This window comes from Typopeltis vanoorti, chromosome 12, assembly GCF_054136105.1.
Source record: "Typopeltis vanoorti isolate ZY-2024b chromosome 12, IOZ_Tvanoo_1.0, whole genome shotgun sequence".
NCBI classification, from domain to species: Eukaryota; Metazoa; Arthropoda; class Arachnida; order Uropygi; family Thelyphonidae; genus Typopeltis; species Typopeltis vanoorti.
Window position 1 is genome coordinate 77431427 of NC_143560.1, and position 24849 is coordinate 77456275.

Sequence of the window (24849 nt, forward strand, 5' to 3'; positions counted from 1 at the left end):
TATACCAGGTCCCTTGCAGCTGTAAACGGTCTTACTTTGGCCAAACAGGTAGGACAGCGAATATCAAAATTTCGGAACACATGGACTACATCTGGTTTCACATTGCAGACCATGCTCTGGATACATGCCACAGAATACGGTGGAAGAAAGCTACAATAATACACCATAGCAAGTTCAAATTCGAAAGACTATTCATAGAATCAGCCTCAGCCCTAAGAAATTCTCCAAGTCTCAACAAATTTGGTTGCATGAGACTGCCCCAAATTTGGGAGGCTAACATCAGCAGACCTTCAGCCCAACAGCCAAGAACACCTACATAGCCCGCTGGGGGGGGGGGCACCATCAGGACTTTTAGGAGAACAATAGCTCAATAGCTTCATCATTTCATTCTCAGTTACTGTGTTGTAGTTCCTACGTGCACGTGCCTTTTGAAGATGGCAACGTGAAGTTTCCGAAATATCGGAAATATTTATTAAAGTGTAATTTAATTTATATTCTTATGTACATTGTCAATGCCTTAAGTGATTTAGTAAAACATCTATCCTATAGTTCCACATATACCTCACCCTCATCTTAGCTAAATATTCCACATCTCTGGCAACCTCCCAAATCAAGACGACATGATCACTTTCCCCAGTTAGTAGCAATGTGGTCATCTTGATTATAAACAGATCTTCTTATGGACACATCTCATGTTATAACCAGATCCAGGCAATTTCAAACCTCAAATCCCCTCCATCACATGCTGTTTCAAGTATTTATCTCTTAGTAGGTGAATAAATTCTCTTTCCTTTCCATCATGTGATCTTACTTCCTTAAAATCCATGTTCACATAGTTGAAAAAGGAAGTAATAATTGTCTCCCCTTTCTAGATACCTAGTGACATGACTTCCTAATGGCTCATAATCCTTTGGCATTTACAGAAAACCTATGCATACATGAAGGTATTTGCATAAGCAACCATACCACCACCACTACCTATCCCAACAGTAAGGTATCTTCAAAACATTTACACACAGAGCCAAGGTTATTTGTTCATATGATAAACCCTTGAAACTGAGTTCAACCTCCTTTGCTACACTTTTTAAGCCAACTGATACAACCCTTCAGGGTACATCAAAAAAGATAGCTAAAGTTCGCCACAAATATAATCTCCATGCCACTTTCAACCACTCATTCAGCTAGCTACATCTGTGATCATCTCTATGACAAGTTGAGACTAGCAGATCATGCTCTAGATACTCCTTCATATAGAATTAAATGAAAGAACATACATCAGTATTACATACATCAGTATAGATCTCAGATACTATTTTTAGAATAAGCATCTGCTATAAACCACTCCTCCAACCTCAACAAGTACGGTTGCATTAATTTGCCAAAGATCTGGGAGAGAGTTATTCTAAAACCAGATAGCTTGACTTCTCTAAATTAACTTTACCATTATCTGGTCCATACAGTATGCCATGTTGGAACATTAGTTCTGCTGCAGTTACAGTTTGAATTGTTTCTAATGATTCAGCTGAGTGCCTGTGTACTTATTAAAGTTATAATTTCTGATCTGAAGGTGCTGGGCAGACAACCACTGAAATATTAATAAGTTCAAAAAATAAATTTATGAACAGTTTATGTTTTGTTGGGGGAAAAATATCCAAATTTCTGAGAGGACAACGATGTCATCTCCATATTGAGCCAACTAACTACTCACCTTCAATTGAAGTTTTCTTACAAATGTTACTTTTACATCTTTCTGAGAAAAGTGTATATTTCCTTATTTTGCTTATTTACACAAAAACACAATGCATAGGTCAGGTGTTCCCAACCCTATGCCTGCGGGCACCATGCCGGCGGTCGACCAATTTGTGTGTGTCCACCGCTGTTCAACCGTGTGCTGTATAGTTTGAAATAATCACGTGCACATCATGCAACAATTCATGGCATGCCATATGACGCATAACAAGTATTAAACGCACACAATGTAAAGTAGACTCGCATTCGAAGTTGTTCATTATCTGTTGCTAGTTATATGCGCATAATTTTAACGGTGTCTTGTACTTAAAATTTTGAAATATTTTGATTTTTAATCCTAAAATGAGTGAATCAAGTAAAAGACAACGAACCTATAATTTTAACATTGACTGGGAGGAAACATTGTTTTGTTAATTTTAAAGATAATTGTGTTTGTCCACAATCTGGGAGATCCACAATTAAAGATAATTGTGGATCTCCCGTTCATTTCCCAAAAAAATGGTAGGCGATAGTGAATTTAACTTGTCAGCATTTGTTAAACATCTTCAAGTGCTTAAAGAACAGTTTGAAAAGAGATTTCAGGAATTTACTATCATCGAGCCAATGATCTCCTTTTTTATCAATCCTTTTACTTGCCAAGTAAATATAATGGAAATAGCTGGATGCATTGCAAAGCTTGTTTAAGTAAATGCTGAAGAACTGGAGCTAGAAATTTTGGATCTTCAGAATGACATTAAGCTAAAATCCCATATAACAGATGAAAACTTCTGGAATCTAGTGGATAGAAAAAAGTTTCCATTCTTAAAAAGAGCAGCGTACAAGATAAAATTGTTTTTCGGTTCCACATACCTTTGCGAATCATTGTTTTCAACCACGAATATCATAAAATCAAAATATAGATCACGACTCACTGATGAGCATCTTGATAATTGTTTAAGAACTGGAATATCATCATATTCTCCTAATTATGAAGCACTGGCCAATGAAATGCAATGCCAAAGATCACACTAACTTACATATATATATTTAAATTTTATATAATGTAAACTTTTAAGTAATAAAACATTTGATTATAATGTAAACTTTGTATGTATTCATTTAACAAAAGAATTCAAAAAATTTGCTTGAAAAAATAGATGGTGCCTGTCGCCCTACTGGTATTTTAGAATGTGCTCTAGGAAACAAAAAGGTTGGGAACCACATGCATAGGTAATATTATTTATTTGTTTAGAAGGCCAGATATTTCGATCTGAAACTTACAAACCATCTTCGGTGGCAGTGACAGTTTAATACAAGGTAGAACTAATGGATTATTTGAAACAGAAAGAGCCATGTGATGTTATACTTTCAACAGAGTAATGTTATAACCAAGGAAATATAGGTTAATCATAAATGTAAAAATAAAAAATTAATGACGTTATTCTAATAAAACTTTCCCATATTTTAGATAAAGATAGGTAGTCATTCCAATTCAAGTTTGGGTGTTGGAGGCCTCGGCACTCTGTTTAAACAAATGCTCAAATTTTTACTGACAACAATGTACTAGATGAATTTCAGACCAAAGAATATTGTGGTCTGTGTCTATTCCGTGTTGAGACAAGCCAGATTTATCAGATATTCTGTGGCAAATACATAACTGATGTCTTGTGTTCTCTTTTCTAATGAGCATCCAGTTTCTGAAGTAGGACATATGAGAGTCACAAGGAACTTGGTATAGACCAGGGAGAGATATCAGTGAGTGTTTATCATTTGAAGAGGTGAAACAAGTTGATAGTTTATTGATAGGTATAAATTGATATAAATATATAATATATAATAATATCATCATCATCATCAAATTCCTGCCATGTATCCTAAAGGGGTGTACAAGATATGATAGTACTACATGAAACATTACATCATTACTAACTTCCTATCTACAATTTTCCTCCAAATCAGTCTGTTACTTGTCAAGACTCCAACATTATCAGATCTTATATTTCTATCGTCTAAGGCACTTTGTACCATATCGATCCACCTATATCTTGGTCTTCCTCTGGGTCATTTTCCTGCCAACCTGGCAGAGAACACTTGTTTTGCTAATCTTTCCGCACCAATTCTGTTTAAATGACAATACCACCTGAGATTAGCTCTGCTAACACATTCCTGGATGCTGACAATGTCAAGTTCCTTCCTAATATCCTCATTTTTAATATGATATTGCCATTGATGCCATCTGTTCACACCTCTAATCTTTCTCAGGACTCTCATATCTGTGGTCTCTAGTCTTTGGTCAAGTTGATGAGAGCTTGGTCCACCTTTGCTCGGAGTTGCCTGGTGTTGCACTACCTTACCTCAGTCCTGAAGATATTTTCAGGCACAAACTTTGTTTGCATACACTTGGATAAACGATTAAACTAAATTTATTATAGTCTAACCAAGTGAAAAATAAACTTCCAACATCTTTGGTCAAGTGTTTTACTTCTGAACCAGCTCTCAGATCCATAAGTTAAAACAGGTTTCAACACAGTCTTGTATAGAGCTAATTTAGTGTTCTGACTAATTTATCTCTTATTCAATATGAATTTTTTCAATTGACTTACTACCATATCAAATTTGTTGATTCTGTTGTCTATTTCCATATTTAATTTACCATCTTCACTAAAAATCATGCCTAAGTAGCTGAAATGTTTTACTTGTTCCAGAGGTTCTCCATTCACAATGCAGTTGATATTTTCAATGTTTCTGCCTATTTTCATGGTCTTTGTCTTTTTAATGCTGACCTTCATACCATATCTATTACAACAGTTATTCAATTTAGTCAGGGAATCTTGCAGACTTGTAGTGGATTTATTTAGAAGTATAACATCGTCCGAATAAAGCAAAGAGCTGACATTAACATCTCCAATTTTGATATCATGTTTAATACCACTTTCATTCATAATGTGATCCATATAGATAATGAATAACAGAGGGGATAATGTACATCCTTGTCTCACACCAGATTTAACATTAAACCATCTTCCTGTACTTCTTTCAATTCTAACTGCTGACTTACAACTCAAATAAAGACTAAGTATTGCTTGATATAACGCCCCATTAACACCATATCACAATATGCTCCAATCAGCATATTGAATAGCTTCTCTCTTGGCACCTTGTCATAAGCCTTTCCCAGATCGACAAAACTTAAATACAGATGTTGGAAGTTTATTTTTCACTTGGTTAGAACTATAAAAAATTTAGTTTAATCCTTTATCCAAGTGTAAGCAAACAAAGTTTGCGCCTGAAAATATCTTCAGGACTGAGGTAAGGTAGTGTAACATTAGGCAATTCCGAGCAAAGGTGGACCAAGCTCTCATCACTCCTTGTCTCAGTATCTTAAATATTGTTTACACTTGGATAAAGGATTAAACTAAATTTATTATAGTCTAACCAAGTGAAAAATAAACTTCCAACATCTTTCTCTAAATCCAGAGTAATTCAATAATAAGGGGGTACAACTGTTGGCATCTCCTATAGGTAAGGATGACCTCTCCTATTGTTTCTGCCTTAGTATCTCCATGTTTGGGTCTGCCTCCCATTGATGAGACCTCAATAAAGGTTGAAACTGGTCTCTGGATAGTGGTCCTTCCCTTAATGCATAGCAGTATACATGTCTGCAAGGAGATGTGCTTTGCATTATGGGAGATACTGAGACAAGGAGTGATGAGAGCTTGGTCCACCTTTGCTCGGAGTTGCCTGGTGTTGCACTATCTTACTTCAGTCCTGAAGATATTATCAGGCGCAAACTTTTTTTGCTTACACTTGGATAAAGGATTAAACTAAATTTATTAAATACAGATCTTTTTTATATTCCCATGATTTCTCAACTATTTGTTATAAAGTGAAGATTAGATCCTGACAGCCTCTATTTGGCCTGAATCCAGCTTCTTCTTCACCAAGCTTTTCTTCCACAATTCTTCTCAACCGTTTCTCAAGTATACTTGCATAAATCTTACCAAGAACACTCAGTAGGGAAATACCTCTGTAATTCTCACATTCAGTTTTATTTCCCTTTTTATATATGAGTACTATGAGAGTTCTACTCCAATCATCCGGAATTCGTCCATCTGTCCGGGTATTCTGCACTATGCAGTGCAGCTACTGTAAGACTTTTATACCACCATACTTCAGCATTTCTGGTCGAATATCACCTACTCCTGCTGCCTTTCACATTTCAGGCTTTTGATGGCCTTTCCTACTTCATGTATGGATATGTATTCCTGACTGTATGCCTGTTGAGTGTTTTTTACCACTGTGCTATCACTGCTTGTTTCATTTAGCAATTTTTTGAAATAATTACTCCATACTTCAAGGATATTTTTTTCTCCCATTTTCATGTCACCTTTATCATCTCTAACTCCTTTTACAGCACTCTTTCCTCCATTTGTGAGCTTTTTCAACAACCTCCAGAATATCTTGTCACCTTCCTGATATTTATTTTCTATGTTCTTACCAAAGTCTTCTCATGACTTTTGTTTAACTAGTTTTATACTGTGTTTAGCTTTCTTACATTTGTCTCTGTATTCTCTAAGAGCACAAGCTGACTTATTTGCCAAGAAGACTTCACCACATGCCTCTAGCTGAATCAATCAGGGTTTTCTTCAGGGATTGCCACTGGCTCTCCAAGGTTTGGTTCCTGTTCTCAAACTCTTTCATTTTTTCTTCAATAATATTTGTGTATTTTAGTCTACAGTTCACATCTGAGAGCTGCTCAACTTTTATTCTCTTTAAAAGTTTCTTACATGTTGTTCTTTTCAATATGAAATTCAATTTCATCCTGCTTAAGACTAAGTGGTGATCAATTCCAATTTCAAATCCTCTGTGCACTCTAGTGTCCTGCACCAGTGAGAAAACATCACCATCAACACTAACATAGTCAGTGAGACTTTCTTATTCCTTGCCTTTTCTCTCCATATGAATTTGTGCATATTTTTATGTTTGAACATTGTGTTTGTAATAACCAGTCCATGTCCTGAACAAAAATCCAACAGGTATATGCCATTATTAGCTTTGCTCTTTTCTCCAAATTTTCCCAAAATATTTTTGTATGTCTAACAATCATTTCCTACTCTGCTATTTAGATCCCCAACAAGGACCAACTTTTCCTTTTTCATTGTGTCAGTTGCTTTCTTTAAAGCCTCAAAAAATTCCTCCACTTCTACCTTAGTAGAACCTTCTGTGGGACCACAGACACAAATAAGTGTCATTGTGCAGTTCCCCATTCTGATATATGCCCACATCATTCTACTTGAGACTGCCTGCCATTCAAGAAGATTAGCCTCGTATTTAGTGTTGAATGCTATGGCTGCTACTCCTTTTCCTTGATTGTCATTGCCTGAATATAACACTTTGTATTTATTGCTCAGAAAGATCTCATCAGTTTTTGTCTTTTTTTTTGTTTCAGTCACCCCTATTATGTCGATCTGGTACTTATCTAATTCCTCAGCTAGCTCCATTTCTTTGCTATTCAGGCTTCTTATGTTGATAGTACCAATCTTTAACTCTGGTGATGTTGAGTTGGGGTGTGTGTTTTCAGATTTGTTCCAGTAGCTGACTTTTTGCTGTTTGCCCTGGATCCCTGGGGAAAACAATAGGGACCTTGTTTAACCAGGTGACACGCCAGCCGGCATGAAATTTTGTCATGCTGTACCATCATTTTGTATTTTGGTTTAAGCCAATAAGAATACAATTTGGTCAGCTATATCCCAAATTGCCAGCTCATCCTCGTTCGTTCAGTATCCATGTAGATACCCAATAGGGTGCACCACGAGAAGGTGAGGATTGGACATTAGGTCAGAAGCCCATCGTTTCTTCGCATTCCTTTAAAGGCTATGTGGAGTCTCCTCTGAGTTATACCGCTTTGATCCTTAAGCACCCCTAATATAATAATATTATAATATATAATAATAGATAATATATAAATATAATAGGTATAAATTGATAGGTAGCCACTAAATTGTGTTTCTTCAGAATTCTGGAAATTGGTTCTCAAACACCTGAAATGTGTGGGATCAGAACTTGACATACTCTTTCCTTGTTATTCAGATTAGGTTTGTAGGAGTCAAACAAATGTTGTGTAGTCCTTTCTGAGAAGCCATTTAATTTCATATATCATTTGATATTTAAGAGTTCTTCCTGTAATTGATGAGAAGTCAAACAAATAGTGTCAACACGTCAAAATAAAGATTTTATACATTAAAGATGCCAAGAAATTATATTCTTGGTTTAATCCTTAATCCAAGTGTAAGCAAACAAAGTTTGCACATTAAGTCATGTCATGACTTATGACCCTTCCCATGCATTATGGGAAGGATCACTACCCAGACTGGTTTCGACCTTTATTGAGCTCTCATTAGTTGGAGCCAGACTCTAAAATGATACCAAGGTTGTAGTAATGCAGAAGTCATATTTCCATATATAAGTAGCCAAAAGGTACTAAAAAGTAGCCCATACCAACCAGAAAGCAGAGATTATACAGTGACTCTCAGAGTGGCATAACTGTAGAGCAACAAGAATAATTTGTTTTAGTGGATAGTTTTTTTAAATTTTTTTTTACAGTGAATTTCCTTTAGAAGAGCAACAACATGCTTATGGAACTTTAGTTGGGACTTTCAGCAGTTCTTAATCAGAGTTTCTAAACTATCAAATGGTAAGTTAGCTATAAGTTGCAATATATGTAGAAGAAAAGCAATAATGCATATAAGCAGAACTACTAGAGCAGTTAGAAGGCACTTTTCTTTAAATCTTAATTACTTTTGACTACAGAATTTGGACAACTTCTAATCTAGTGGTTCCATATCATTAACTTATTTTTAAAATCTGATGAGTAGAACAGCAAAGATTTTGAATAGGCAAAAGATAAAAGTACTTTTCTCCCACAATTAGCTGTCAATGGTTTTTCCATGGTTGTGCATTAGGTGTCCATACTACTGCAGATGATACAGTTATGATATTAAATGAAAAATTCATAAAGGTATTTCACCTTCATGAATGTGACATCATGCAGAGCTCAAGTGGAGTGGAAGGGAAGGGGGAGGGAATGATAGTAAATGAGAAGGAGATATATATGGGGAACTGAGCAAACAATGTTAATAAGGCTGTAGGAATTGATGAGATATCAATACAATGGACTATTTGAGAGAGAGAGAGTTAACAAGCTTTAATGTACTTGTTTAACATAAGTTTCACACTGAATCAAGTTTCAAAGGGGTGGAAAGAGGGCAAGACTGCTCTACTTTATAAGGGAAATGATAAGACTAAGGATTCAAATTATAGGCAATTCTGTGCATGTAGTGTTCTGGTTAAAGCTGAAGAGGTTAATGAGGATCAAGATTCAGAATTGGGCTGATAACTGCAGCATTCTTTTTAATGGACAGCATTGATTTGCTAAAGGAGGATCATGTTTTAGCAATGCATTACTTATTATAAAAATAAGAGAACAATTAGGGTGTGGAGAGCATGTTCAATATGGCAACTACCTACACTGCATGTAAAAAGAATGGCAGGGACAGTGGTTAAGGATTATATCAAGAAGCAAACAGTTCACTGGATCCACTATAGAGGATAGCATGGTTTTGTTAAAGGTAGGTAAAAAGTGACAGAAGAATTGGATTACGGAAATAGATATACCATGATACTCTGGCTATTGCTAAGGGGCATTTAAGATATAAAGTTGTTACATAAGCTCAAAGGAATGGATATGCAATACATACATGAAATGGATAGGAGAGTGACTGACTGACAACTATAACAAAGTGATGTAATGGATGGAAGATCTGGGTCTAAGAGAAGGAAGGTGATCAGCAGTCTACTACAGGATTCTGTGCTAGGACCACTGCTGTTTTTTTTTTTTTTTTTTTAAATTAATATACTAACAACTTTGATGATAGTTCAGATGGCAATATCTAGTTATTTGCTGATGATGTTAAATTGGGGGAAAAGTCGTGGAACACAGCTATTACATAATCTCACAGATTGACTTGAACAGGCTAGTGAGCAAATGACAATGAATATCAGTTCAATGTTATGCATTTTAGATTGAGGTGATCCTAGGCAGAACAGTATATTGATGGGAATTTTCTGTAATTATTCAATGAAGCTAGAGAGATATGGGAATGATAATGAACAATAACTCTGTTTGTCCACATTATCACTATCTGTATATCCACTACACTACCATTATCACTTAATGTTTAGGAAATATGCTGACAAAGTGGTTAACTCATCATAGCAGATAAAAAACAAAGTTAATTTCATTCAACATTAACAACAATCTTGAAGGACACATTAACTAGCATGAAGAAAGAAGTTATCTCCCACTTTACATGGTTTAATAAGACCACATCTGAACTAATGCAAACAGACACAGTCTCTTGAGCTTTGTGAAGATGGAGAGACAATCGAAGATACGACAGTGGGTAATGAAGAAGATATCTCCCCACATCCCACACACTCACATCAATGGTGTGTTGTGAATGTGTGGAATGGATTAACAATTAGGTATTGTGAGCACATTTTTGGTGACTATAAGAACATGCAGACACAATAAAGTTTATTACTACATTTCTATTTCTATCTGAAACTTACAAATCATCCTCAATTAATAACAAAAACGAATTTCATAAGTACGAAATGAGGGCATGCTAGCATGGTTACTGTAAAGTAGATATGAGATCAATACAGAAAAAAAAATATATGTATACATATATATATATCATTTAAAACTAATAAGGATAAGACGTTATAAAATTTTTGGTAGGGATATATAGTCATCACAGTTAACATTGAGGTAATGTAGAAGTGTTTCAGTACTCTGTTTGATAAGCATCCAATTTTGAAACAGTTTCTATGTAAAAGATGGTTCTTTGACCAGAATATTCTGTGGTTAGTGCTGATGAATGTTGAACTAGGCAGAATTATGGAGTTTTTTTTAATACAGGATGGAGGACTGATGTTCCAGCGGTATCTTCTCAACAGTTTGTTCAAAATACCTAGTAAACATCTGGGAAAGAGAGACTGCTTATCTGTGGTGGAAGGTAACATGAAGGAAAGAATTTATTCATCAGCCTCCAAAAAATTTGATATCTTCTTCAATTCAAGACATTGCTTCTCAACTGTATATACATTAAATAAATCCTAAATTTATCCAAACTTGGAATACTGTTCTCACATTTGAGGTGATGCAGTAAAACATTCCCTCCATACTATCCAGAAAAGAGGAGAATATCTGCTCAATAGATGGTCTATTCTCACAATTTCCCTCTGATTGCTTTCTCACAGATGCTATGTTGTTTCTGCTTTATGTCTTTTTATAAGTATTTTCATGCAAAAAAACGAAAGCTCCTAGTATCAACATTATGCTCAATTCAGCTTCAGACTTAGTGAACCTAAGTCTCATACTTTTCCTTTCATTCCTTCAACCTGTGTTCTTTGGAATTTGCCTTTCTCATTATTTTTCCCAAGGCCTACAACTTCCAGCTTTTCAAGAAACACATCAATATGTTCCTTCTTTCTCCTTAATCACTTGCTCCCCCCCCCCACCCACACACACACAGAGTACAATTATAGGTTTTGTAGCCTCTCTGTGTGTGGAGTTGATATTACAAAAATAAAATAAATACATATACATATAAATAGGAGGAGTGATTAGCATACTTTCCATGAATTATTCAAATCCAAATTTATATCTTCCTGCCAACTTGCATGCAACTATGCCAGTATGGCTGAGCAAGTAGACAGCATCTCTCTGCTCTCCAAACAAAAGGCTGTGGGCATGAATCTAACTCTGGCATGTCTTCTTTAGGTAGAAGATGAATTTCATGCCAACTATGAGCCTTAATACATATACATATAAATAGGAGGAGTGATTAGCATACTTTCCATGAATTATTCAAATCCAAATTTATATCTTCCTGCCAACTTGCATGCAACTATGCCAGTATGGCTGAGCAAGTAGACAGCATCTCTCTGCTCTCCAAACAAAAGGCTGTGGGCATGAATCTAACTCTGGCATGTCTTCTTTAGGTAGAAGATGAATTTCATGCCAACTATGAGCCTTAACTCCCCCCCCCCACCCCTGCTCACACACCTCCACTTGTTGAAGGTTATTTATGAAGATAAAAATTAATAAACATTTCAAAATCAACAGCAAAAAATAAAACAAGCAACAAAACCAAAAGAGACAAAAATAAAAGCATAATGTACCATGTTGGCAGTGTTTGTGATTGTTTATTTTTAAATATTGTATGGAATTGTGGGTAGAGATGACAAAACAGTTTGGTGATGTTTTGGTCCACCGTGAACCACATTATAAGGAATGCTAAAAAAAGTGACAGTTTTACTAATATTAGTATACAGGGTAGTTCAAAATTCCACATACAAACTTTGAGGGGAGGTAGAGAACATCAAAATCAACCATATTCACATAGGAAAGCATGACCGGAAACGCCACCCGAAAGTGACAGGTGGAGCAGTTCGCCAGCGCTCCAGGTGAGCAATTGTGCTTCCTCATTCAAGCTTTCGACGTCGTACAAAGAACATGCGTCGTTTTACGAATGCTGAGATGGCAGACATGCACCTCGTTTACCATATTATATATCCAACTACTACTGAACTGTTCAATTGTATTTTTGTAAAAAATTTTATGCCTAATAAAATTTTTTACACTACTTACTGCCTTGTGTTATTTCTGTATCTTTGTGTCCCTGTTAGTACCTTCCGGTGGCGTTTCTGGTCATGCTTTCTTATGTGAATATGGTTGATTTTGATGTTTTCTACCTCCCCTCAAAGTTTGTACGTGGAATTTTGAACCACCCTGTAAACAATAAATTTAAAATGTCATCTAAATATAGAGCCAATTCAATTTCTTCTTCAGCTAAAAAAAAGAAGAATATCACTTACCATTGAGGAAAAATTAGAAGTGATTTGATGCACTGAATCAGACGAGCATCATTCTGATATGTGTAAAGCATTAAAATTAATGCCTTCTGCAGTTTCAACAACAGTAACCAAGTGTTCACATGCAGGAATTGTTAATGCAAATATGTCAAAAACATCATAATCAAGGAATGAAGTAATGGAAAAATTATTAGTGCTGTGGAGTGATGATATGAATCAAAACAACATACTTTAATTTATAACTTATCTTATGTTATTTATAAACATTATTTATGTAAAATTATAAAATAACCACAATTCTTTATGAAAATTGCAAAATTATTAAGTTGTAGAGGTTAGTTTTCATACCGAAGGAACCAATTTCATTTAAATACATTATAATTTCACCTCAATTTACAAATGATTCACTTTAACAGTGGGCCAGAAGCCTAACCTCTTCATAAAATGAGGTCTTCCTGTATTCTATTAGCCCTTAGCCCAAGCAATCCTAGTACAATATAGTGCATAGAGTAAAATTATTGTGCCCTATACACTAGAGTTGTACTATAAGCTTATAACCTTTCGTGGGTTAGATGCAATCCCCACCCACACACAAAAAAATATTATTGTACATAACAGCACTGCTATTAAATGTGTTTAAGGTTGGTACTAATAAAATATGGAATTGTGGGTAGAGTTTTGCTCACTTAAGTTGTAAGTTAGCAGAACTAAGGATTTTACTTAATGCTGTTACACTTCTAAAATAATTACAAAAATAAGCAAATATAAGGGTAATGGGTTTACGGTGATTCTACTGGACCTTGCTAAGGCCTTTGACAGGATACCACATAGAATTCTAATCAGTAAACTGCAGCATATGGGGATGGATATAGGGTTGGTGAGATGGATAGGAAGGTGGTTGATGGAGAGATATCAGAGAGTGGTTTATTCAGGAGTAGAGTCCAAAAGACGGCCTGTGACAAGTGGTGTGCCACAGGGTTCTGTTCTTGGACCACTACTGTTCAATTTGTTCATTAACGATATAGGAAAGGATCTGAAAGGAAGTGTTCATTTGTTTGCTGATGATGCAAAGTTGGGTAGAGCAATAGTGAGTGCACAGGATGTCAATATTTTGCAGGATGATTTGGATAGTTTGGAGGACTGGGCTAAGGAGAATGGATGTCAATTTAATGTGGCAAAGTGTAAGGTTATGCATTTTGGGGTGAAAAGATTAGTAGCAGTATATCACATCGGTGGAACCATACTCCAGGAGATTGACGAGGCCAGGGATTTGGGAGTGTTAGTGGATAGGGAGTTGAAGTTTAGGGGGCACATCTCAAAAGTGGCTAAATCAGCTCATCACATCATTTGGTTGCTGAAAAATACTTTAACAAGCAGAGACAAACATGTTATTGTTCCTCTGTATTGAGCCTTGATAAGACCCCATCTAGACTACTGCGCCCAGATATGGGTGCAGGGTTTCGTCTTGATGGGGAGGAGGTGGAGAGGATCCAGAGACGAGTGACCAAGATGATAGCAGGTCTATGGAATGAACCTTATGAGAACAGGTTGAAGATTTGTGGGCTGCAGAAATTGGTTGATAGGCAGAAAAGTGGTGATATGATTGAGACATTCAAATTACTGAAGGGTTTCCATAAGATTAATTCAGAAGATATTTTTGAGAACAGGACTGGTGGTGGGAGGACTAGGGGTCATACATGGAAGCTGGCAAGAGTGTGGTTAGCAAGGGTGTTAGAGCTAGGTTTTTTACTTGGAGAGTGGTGAATGAGTGGAATAAGCTGCCAGAGACTGTTGTGGATGCCATGACTGTGAATGAGTTCAAGGCGAGGTATGATAGATACTGTGTGAATGTCAAATAGTTGTTCTTGACATGATGTTAGGGCCTCCCTCGATAAGTCTATCGACTCCTTGGAGTTGCCTGTAATAATAATAATAATAATACAGAAAACAAGAACGGCATTCTCAACAGCGTTTCTAATGAACCAATAACACATTTCAGCTACTTAGGCACAACTGTTAGTGATGATTGCAAATTAAATAAGAAAATACTTCCTATGACTGAATAGTATATAGCATTTATTGTAACAGATCTGTGAACACAGCTACAGGCTGAAGCAAAAATAACTTTGATATTAAAATTATTAACCAGAAGTTTTAATATTAATTAATATAGGTATAAGAAAGTTGTATATGGGGGTGCACTATCACGAAAAAGAAAGGTAACTAGCGGTGTGCTGCAGGGGTCAGTTTTGGGGCCATTGTTGTTCAATTTGTTAATGATATTGGGTTGGGTTTAACTAGTGATATCCAGCTGTTTGCAGATGATGATGCAAAACTGGGAAGAGCAATGCAGAGTCAAGCAGATGTTATTGCCTTACGAGAGGACTTGAATAGATTGCATGTTTGAGCAGGTAAGTGGAACTGTCAGTTCAATGTTGCAAAGTGTAAGGTTTTGAGATTTGGTAAGCAACGATGGGATGCAAAGCATACACTTGGTGAAGATACTTTAACGGAAATGAGAGATCTAGGAGTGATCATGGACAAGGACCTGAAATTCAGGAGCCACATTGCACAAGTTGTGAAGACATCACATCAGATAATGGCGATGATGTGGAGAACCCTGACATGCAGAAATAGAGAGGTTATGATTTTTCCAATATCCCCAATAACAAAAGGCCATTGCTGGAAACAGTATAAGGAGAGTTTGAGCAGAGGAGTGAGGAGTAGGTTCTTTGCATTGAGTGTGGTTGGTTAGTGAAATGCATTGCCTGAATGTGTTGTGGGTGTAGACACATTGAATCAGTTTAAGGCACAGTTGGATGAGCATTGCGTGCAATAGAGTGACCTCCCACAATGAGTCTCTGACTCCATGGAGGTCAAATATTAATAATAATAATATTATTATTAAAGTCAACATTTGACATATATACAAAGAAAAACAAGCTAATCCAATATAGGATTAGAATGATTGCAACATGATTAACCCAACACTTCAATTTTTATCAGTTATTTCATAAATATTTAATTTTTTTTTCCATAAAGTTATCCAAATAGTCTGGATTATGTAATTTAGCTAGTGTAACATACTGAATTAACTCTGAACATATGTATACAATACTTCAGATGATGACATATATAATGAAGATCAAAATAGTGATGTAAAAATTTTCACATTAATGTTGTTAATATTTTTACTTCAAGTGGTAGTTGTCCAACTGTTCAAATAAATATGGATTTTGATTACAGAATAAGCAAGATGGATATAGTGGAAGGTCAGCTGATAAATTTATATGGAATAAGATTGGCTGGGACTATCTGCTCTTAATTAAATGAAAAATAATTCAAAAGAATCATCAGCTTACCTCTCTGGAACAGAAGGCCTTTTTAGCTCTCCTAAATGTCCATTAGTTGCCATATTATCCATGCTATCAACATTACCAACAATACCTGTGGAATTTCCATGTATAAGTGGCTGAAATGTATGTGATGTTAAAGCTGGTCTGGTATGTCCTGCTCGTTCATAAGCTGAAAAGAATATTTTTCCTACTTTTACATCTATTATGCTTCATTCTAAATAAAATATTAGTATTAAACATATTTTTGATATCTAAGGCATTATATAAGATTCATCATAAAATATCAATATGGTGATACCATTATCTGCCATACACTGATTTAAACCAATTCAATATGTCTACTCAACTATCTAAGCAATGCCTTCAACTATCCTACCATCCACAGAAAAATGGAATCATTTTGCAGTTCCTACCATTTACTACACTATGAAATACACTGCTTGAAAAGAAGTCAACGGACACCATAGTGTGAGGAACAAACAGGCATGGCACCCACTTTAATAAAATGTAGGACCTCTTTCACTGCAGCGACTGCAGCAATCCTCAGGTCCTAGACTGTTGTGGGAAGAACATCACTTGATCTCATGTGATACTCCAGTTCATTCCACAGATGTTCAACAGAGTTGAGATCAGGGCTCTGTGGAAGCCAGTCAAGTGCGTGGCAATGTTCATGTCCACAGACCACATAGTTACAACAGCAGCCTTATGACACAGTGCATTGTCTTGCTGAAAGAAACGATGGTTCAGTTTCGTAGAAATGCCACAAAGTAGGAAGCATTTTCATTGTCCAGAATGTTTAGATACCTCTCAGAGTTCAATGTTTGTGGAACAACAAACTGAGGTCCAAGGCCAAAACAGGAAAAACAGGACCATACCACCACACTGTCACCTTCAAATTTCATAGTTGGGGTTACGTACTTTGGTAAAAGATGTTCACTGGGCATCTGCCACACCTGCCCACCTCCTCAGGAGAGGGCGTAGTGTGATTCATCACTCCATAACAGCTTTCCAAGCTTCCATGTCCCATTATGCATGATCTTTTCACCACTGAAGATGACCCTGCATGTTGGTTCGTATAATGTTGGGCTTGCATATTGCAATCCTCCCATTGAAATCAATGTTGTGAATCTTAGTTCTGAATGATTTTGTAGTGGGGAAATCACAACTAACAAGTAGTTTGGATAGGACTGGTTATAGACCTAAAAGTGAACTTGTGTTTATTTATATATGCCAGGAGTATCAGAAATAAGGGAGATGAAATGGTTTCATTGATTGAGTTTATTTGCCCCACAATCACTAGAATATGTGAAACGTGGTTGAATGAAGAATGATAATATCCTAATAGGAATAGAAATGAAAGGGTACAGTGATGAATATGTTGATTTTCTTGATCACTGAAACAAATGTAACAAAAATAACAAATACCGGGTTTATAGTCGTAATAGTTATTTAATTAAATCTATTAGTTCGCCGCATGTGCTAGTGGTTTTGCCTGGGGTAATAAGAACAAACAAATATACAATAAGCAGTAAATATGGATCATTACATAACTAAAAGCATGGAAGCTAGCACGGGTCAGTCATTTTTCAGCAGGTGTGCATGATAGTTTGCAGAAAAATTAAAGTCCAACGTGTTGACAGATCTAATAAGTGACTTCCAAATGTCAAATAAAATTATTCCTTCGTTTCTGTTGAGAGCGACTTGTGAGCAGATTACTATCATTACCTCTTTAATGTTGCAGGCACTAAAGTTGTTATTTTTGGAGGTTAGATAAGTCTTGTAAATAGCGTTAATCATATTATCTAAATCAGACCGTAGGTCAGCATCTATGCAGTTAGATAGACTGTAGTGCAAATCAAGACATGACAAATCAACTTGGTTCCGTGCATTCATTATAGATTGTATTCTCTCGGGTAACAATGCTAATGATGCTTTTCAATAGATCTGTTTTGCTCTTCTAGAATGGAAACGTTCTTTGAAAAGTAAAAATTAAATAATTATTATGCCCATAAACCTAGTATTAGTTATTTTTGTTACATTCGTTTTTGGGCAAAAAAATCAACATAGTCATCATGAACAGACTTGATGGGGAAGTTAAAAAAAAAGGTACATAAACTAGAACAACTAAAATGCAAGGAAGCCAAACTTCTGAATCAACTTACTTTTCTAAATAAAAATGTAGGAACAATAACATACTTCCAAAGTTTTTGCTTTTGAAAGAATGTTTCCATTCTAGAAGTGCTAAACAGATCTATTGAAAAGCATCACTGGCAATGTTATGTGAGAGAAAATACAATCCACAAGGTATGCACTGAACCAAGTGGATTCATTGTGTCTTGATCTGCACTACACTCTATCTAACTACATAGTGTGTCTTGATCTGCACTACACTCTATCTAACTACATAGTGTGTCTTGATCTGCACTACACTCTATCTAACTACATAGATGCTGACCTATGGTCTTGTTTAGATAACATGATCAACACTAACTACAACAAAACTTATCTAACTTCCAAAAAACAGACAAATCAAAAAAATTAATTATGCTTTGTATGGCAAAATTTTAGAATTGAGAGCTACCCTACCTGATGAAAATGTTCGACAGTAGAATCTGCTTATTCTAATCTCAGATAATATTATCGATCGGCTATTGTTATCAAAATCAGTCGGTCCCAAAACACACCATTTAAAATGAATTTAAAATAATTCATCTATTATATTCTGGTTTTTGTTATCAAAATCCTCTAACGTTTAGTCTTTTGCATCTCAGAATTAAGAACTTTAAGAGTTAATCAGGAGAAAATTTGACAAAGAACATTTGTTGAAATCTAACTTTTGTTAATCTTTTTTTAATCTTATTCTTCCATAAATCTTGTATCTTCCAGGCAAATTCAGGTAGGTTATCTTCTTATAATCTTAATCTTTTTTCAATCTTATATCTTCCAGGCAAATGCAGGTGGGTAAAAAATAGTCAAATTGTGATTTTTCCAGTTTATTTTCGTGCTCTCTTTCAGTAAGTGAATTTAAATTTAAGTGCTCGTTAAAACAGTCCTTAGCATTATGGCAGAAGCAAGTAAAAAACAAAAGATTTATCTTTTAAAGAAAAACAAAGAATTTTGGGATGCTGTGATGTTGCCCAAAATGAGTCAACATAGTGTGGCTACATTTAAAAATTTCACAACCACTCTTATATAAGATCTTAAAAAACAGATCAAACATTGAAACTTCGGCTCATGCTAATGAGAACATGGATTGGAAGAGAGCCCGATCTGGTAAGGATACTCAAGTTGAATCAGCATTAAAAATTTGATTTAGTAATGTTTGGGAAAATAATGCTTCGATTAATGATTCTCTTATGCACCAAAAGCAGAACTTGCAAGAACAATTGGCAAAGAAATTTTCACCACAACTGATGGATAGTTTAACATGTGGAGAAAGTGAGAGAATATTGTATACAAGCGTATTCATGGTGAAGAAAAAAGTGATGATTTTTTTATCAGCTTATGCATGGATTAAGACTGGCCAAAAATTCTTGCTGAATATTCTCCAAAAGATATTTACAATGCAGATGAAACAGGACTCCATTTTTGTGCAATGCCTGTGCATACATAGCAAATGTTGCAAATACAACTCAGAGGATAATTGCTATGTTAAAGCGAACCTTGCCATGTAAGGATAAGGAAGTAATTTTGCCTCTTTATAAGGCTTTGATAAGACCACACTTGGATTACTGTGTGCAGATTTGGTCTCCTGGGTTCCAAGGCGATAAAGAAGCTGTGGAAAGGCTGTAAAGAAGAGTTACAAAGATTATATCTGGATTATGGGAATTAGATTATGAGGACAGATTGTGAGTATGTGGATTACAGACTCTGGTTAACAGGAGAAAGAGAGGTGATATGATAGAGGTCTATAAACTTTTGAATGGGCATTATAGCATTTCAAATGATGAAATGTTTCGTTATATGGAAAGCAGGGAGAGAACACGGGGGCATCCATGGAAGTTAAAGTTGTTCTCAGTCAAGAAAGGGTTAAGAGCTAGATTTTTCTCCCAGAGAGCAGTGAGTGAGTGGAATAATTTGCCCTTACGGGTAGTGAGTGCATCTAGTGTAAATAAATTCAAAGCAAGGTATGATAGCTGGATTGCGTAATTTACAGCCTCCATTGATGAGTCCTTGGCTCCCTAGAGGTCTCAGATAATAATAATAATAATAATAATAATACTTATTTGTTTAAAAATAAAAGTACTCAAGGATTTAAATCTTCCAAAGAGCAAGTGATGGTTTTTTGTTGTGCTAATATGAAAGGTGAGAAACGTGAGCTCCTAGTGATTGGAAAAAGTAAAAATCCTTGATGTTTTATGGAAAAAGTAAAAATCCTTGGTGTTTTAAAGGTATCAAAAGTTTGCCTATTGACTACTGTTCTAATGCAAATGCTTGGGTGACTAATGCCATTTTCAACAATTGGTTAGTTAAGTGGGATCTTAAAGTGAAGCGAAAAATTGACTTTTTAGTAGACAACTGCACTGCAAACACAAACAATTTATCATTAAACAACATCAAAGTAATCTTCTTGCCTTCAAACACCGCATCGTTAATTCAACCATGTGACCAGGGCATCATACGAGCATTTAAAGCTTATTATCGCAGGGAGGTTTGTACAAGAATTATAGCTAAACTTGATATAAAAGACCAATCTGATGCAAGTGCAATTGCAAAAAAGATTTCCCTTATTGATGCATAGCATTTGGTAGAATGTCATGGAAGCAAGTCTCAGAGAAGACTATTGAAAACTGCTTCCAAAAAAGGTGGATTTTTTTAAAAAACAAACTCATTTTAAAAAACAATTTTCAAATTGGTTGGATATTGATGACAACGTTGAAGTGGTGGCTACAATGACAGTGTCGGAAATATGTCAAGCTGCTTCAAATGAGAACTTTAAACTAGTAGAAGAAAGTGAACCTAACACAAGTATAGAAGAACAAATTTTAGAAGTTCCTCCAACCAATGCTCAGATGCAAGAAGCTCTATGAATACGTCATTATGGTGTGAAACATAAAGCAACAAACTTCGAAAGGCATTACGAGTATGAGCAATTTATTCATGAACTACTATATTCAAACATACAACAAATAACACTAGATAAGTTTTTAAAATAAATTTTATGTTTGTTGCTTATAACAATAAATTAAATTAAATAATGTTCATAACAATAAGTTGAAATAAATTATGCAATTTTTTATATCCTTTGCTTAATGTTATCAGCCAGTTATTGTTATCAAAAAGCGACTGTCCCAAAGAGATCACAATAAGCAGCGTCTACTGTATTTAACATTTCTAATTATAACTTGACATTAGCAGATGCTAGCATTTTAAAGAAAGGATTCAATTCTGCAGTCATGCCAGAATGCATCCCTAAAATAGATATTATGTGCAACATAGAAAAGTCCCTTTACTTTCTGCATCAACCTGTTGCAAATGAAATCAGATTGAAAACTGCAATCCTTCTCTCATCTTCTGGTTCTTCTAAAATAAACATCAGCTCGTTAGGAAAAAAGAGCACTTTCAAATTTAAAGAAGAAGAACAAATACATTATAGTGCCAAAGGCTGATAAAGGCAATTCAACTGTCATCCTGAATATAATTAATTATAAGTCCAAAATTTTAGAAAAAGATTGAAATCTATGCATCCCTTAACTCCACGATTATATGGAATACCCACGGTACACCAGACTAATATTCCTATTCGGCCTATTGTAGATGGTATTAGCTTACCTACTTATTTGTTATCTAAACATCTGGCTAATCTTCGAAAGGAGCATTAGATATGTGGATGCTTACATCAAAAATTCACAAACATTTTGTAGAAAAACTAGGAGAAATTTCTATCTCACCAACAGACATTCTAGCTGGTCTGGATATTGTATTATTGTTTGCAAATGTTCCTGTGGATGAAGTTATTGCACTAACAGTTAATCTGTTCCCTCAAGACATCTCTTAACTACCAAGATACTTTCTCAACTCAATTTTTTCTGAAGGAATGGGAAAATTTACAAAAAACTATCTGGCTTTGCAATGGGAAGCCCTCTATCACCCCAATTTGTTGACTTATTCATGGAAACTTTGAAAACGATGTCTTGTCATCTACAAATCCTAAACCATTACTTTGGTGGAGATACATAGATGATATATTTATAATACTGTGGCTGAGTTACGCTGAGTGGAAACAGTGTGGCCTGAATTACATGATTTTCTTTCATCCATTAACTCCTTCCATCATAAAATCAAATTCACTTTAGAACTTGAAAATGAAGGAAAATTACCTTTCCTAGACATTCTAATTTCGAAAAAAAGCAGAAGGAGGCATCTCTCTCTCTTAACGTACACCGTAAGCCCACTCATATAGGTCATTATCTACATTTCCCTTTGTTACACCATATATCCCAAAAATTAGGTATTGTACATATGCCGAAAAAGAGGAAGATCTCTATTATTAAGAGAACACTAAAAGAAGAAGAATTACATTCACTTCTCCAACTATTGGTCAGTAATGGATATTCTAAAAAAATGGCATAAAGAATACTATTCTCTACTCCCTCTCCACAACAGATCCATGACATTCACTACAGAGTCTCGGTTTCCATCGCTTTCATTGGCAAACTTTCTCTAAAAATCTAAAGACCACAACCCTTTTAACAAACATCGAGGAGTTTACAATATTTCATGTTCTTATGGCCTTACTTACATAGTGCAAACATCTAGAAGTTTAGAAATAAGGCAAAAGGAGCATATTGGATATGTCAATAACAATAGAGAAGACAGCTTAGGCCTGGAATTCCTTTTCTCCCACACTCACCACAGTACCGAATGGGATAAGAGATCCATGCCTTATGATGGTAATCCACTCACAAGGAACTCTCAACAGAAACCAAAGAATCATTTAATGTTAAATTTGGAAGTCATTTATTAGATCTTTCAACACATTGGATTTTAATTTTTATGCAAACTATCGTGTACACCTGCTGGATAATGACTGACCTGTGCCAGCTTCCACAGTTCAAGCGTTCTGTTTTTACTTTTATTTTTGTGTAATGGTTCCTACATATTTGGTTTTTAGTTTGGTAATGATTCATATTTACTGCTAATTGTATATTTGTTTGTTCTTCCTAACCCAGATGAAGCCATTGGCATATGCGCAAAATTACTAGGTTTAATTAAATAAGTAATTAAGACCTATACACCCATTTTTAGTTATATAAGGACAGTGTTTTTTTACGAGGATAGAAAGGACAAGAAGGGGGGGTGCTGATGATAATAGTAGGAATTATTCCACATAATAATAATTATTATTATTAAGAGAGCCCTCCAGGGAGTCAGAGACTCATCAATGGAGGCCACATGCTATATGCACCAGCTATCATACTTATTCTCGAATTCATTCATAATGCTTGCACCCACAACATCTGATGGCAATCCATTCCAATCACGCACCACCCTATGACAGAAAAAATCTACCCTCATCCCCTTCTTAGGGGCATTCAATTCTTAGCTTCCAAGGATGTCCTCTTGGCCTTTCCCAACCCTCCATAAATTGAAAAATTCCATCAATTGAAATCTTGTATGATCCTTTCAGAAGTTTGTAAGTCTCAATCATATCATCCCTCTTTCTCCTGTTTCCTAGTCTCTGCAGTCTACAAATTCTCAATCTGTCATCATAACCAGTATTCCACAATCCTAATATAATTTTAACACTTCCCTTTGTGCTCTCTCCACTATATCAGAATCGACAGAAACCAGGAGACCAGTGCACAATAGTCCAAGTGAGGTCTTATCAAGGCCCTGAAAAGAGGCAAAATGACATCCTTATCTTTACATGTCAAAGTTCGTTTCAGCATTGCAATCATCTTTTGAGTTGTATTTGCAAACTTTGCTACATGGCTCCTGAATTTCAACTTCCCCTCCACTAATACTCCAAGATCCCTAGCCTCATCAGTTTCTTCTAGCATAATCTCACCAATATAATACAACATTGGATAGCTAATTATGACGAAGTGAATGACTACATTTACTGACATTCATTTTCCCATGCCCACAATTCCAGCCTATTCAAATCATTCTGCAAGTAATGCATATCAGCAGCATTCCTGATTACCCTGCCTATCTTTGCATCATACAGCTATTTGCTTGTTAAATCTTTCCCAGTATCATTAATGTACAGATTGAATAACAGTGGACCAAGCACCGATCCTTATGGTACACCACTGTTTTCCTTAAATCTTGCAGACTCACATCTCCTGTATACCACTTTTTGATACCTGTCAGTCAGCCATCCTCTTATCCATGCTAATATTCTATAACCTAAACCCATATTCTCCAATTTGCACAACAGTCTACTATGCTGTATTCTGTCAAAAGCCTTAGCAAAATCCAAAAGTATCATGGTGTATCCATTCCCCCTTGTCTAGTTCAATGGTAACATTGTTATTGAATGTGAGCAAGTTACTAAAACATGACCTTCCTTAGTAAACCCATGTTGCTCATTGCAAAGTAGAGATTCACTGTCAACCCATTTCTGAATGCAAACCCTAACCAATTTCTCCAAAATCTTCACTACCACTCCTGAGATACTGATTGGTTGACAGTTGGATACACTAGTCTTTGCACTACCCTTGTGCAATGGAATTAACATACATTCTTTCCATTCCTGTGGAATTTTCAGTGTTCTGAAACTTATATTAAACAGCCTGGTCAAAGGAATAGCCAGTTCAGCTGAACACTCTTTTAGCACAGGTGTTGATATCCCATGAGTCCCTACTGCTGAATTCTT

General features: G+C 35.6%; 1 protein-coding gene across 1 annotated transcript in view; it reads right to left on the bottom strand.

The window, feature by feature from the left end:
- The window catches only part of LOC150100909 (protein MTSS 1-like), a 499461-nt gene that overhangs the window by 112640 nt on the left and 361972 nt on the right, over window positions 1–24849 (bottom strand). Inside the window, exon 12 of the mRNA XM_090401934.1 lies at window positions 16032–16194. Within this exon, the coding sequence (XP_090258060.1) occupies window positions 16032–16194 (163 nt within the window). The remainder of the gene's footprint in view (window positions 1–16031; window positions 16195–24849) is intronic.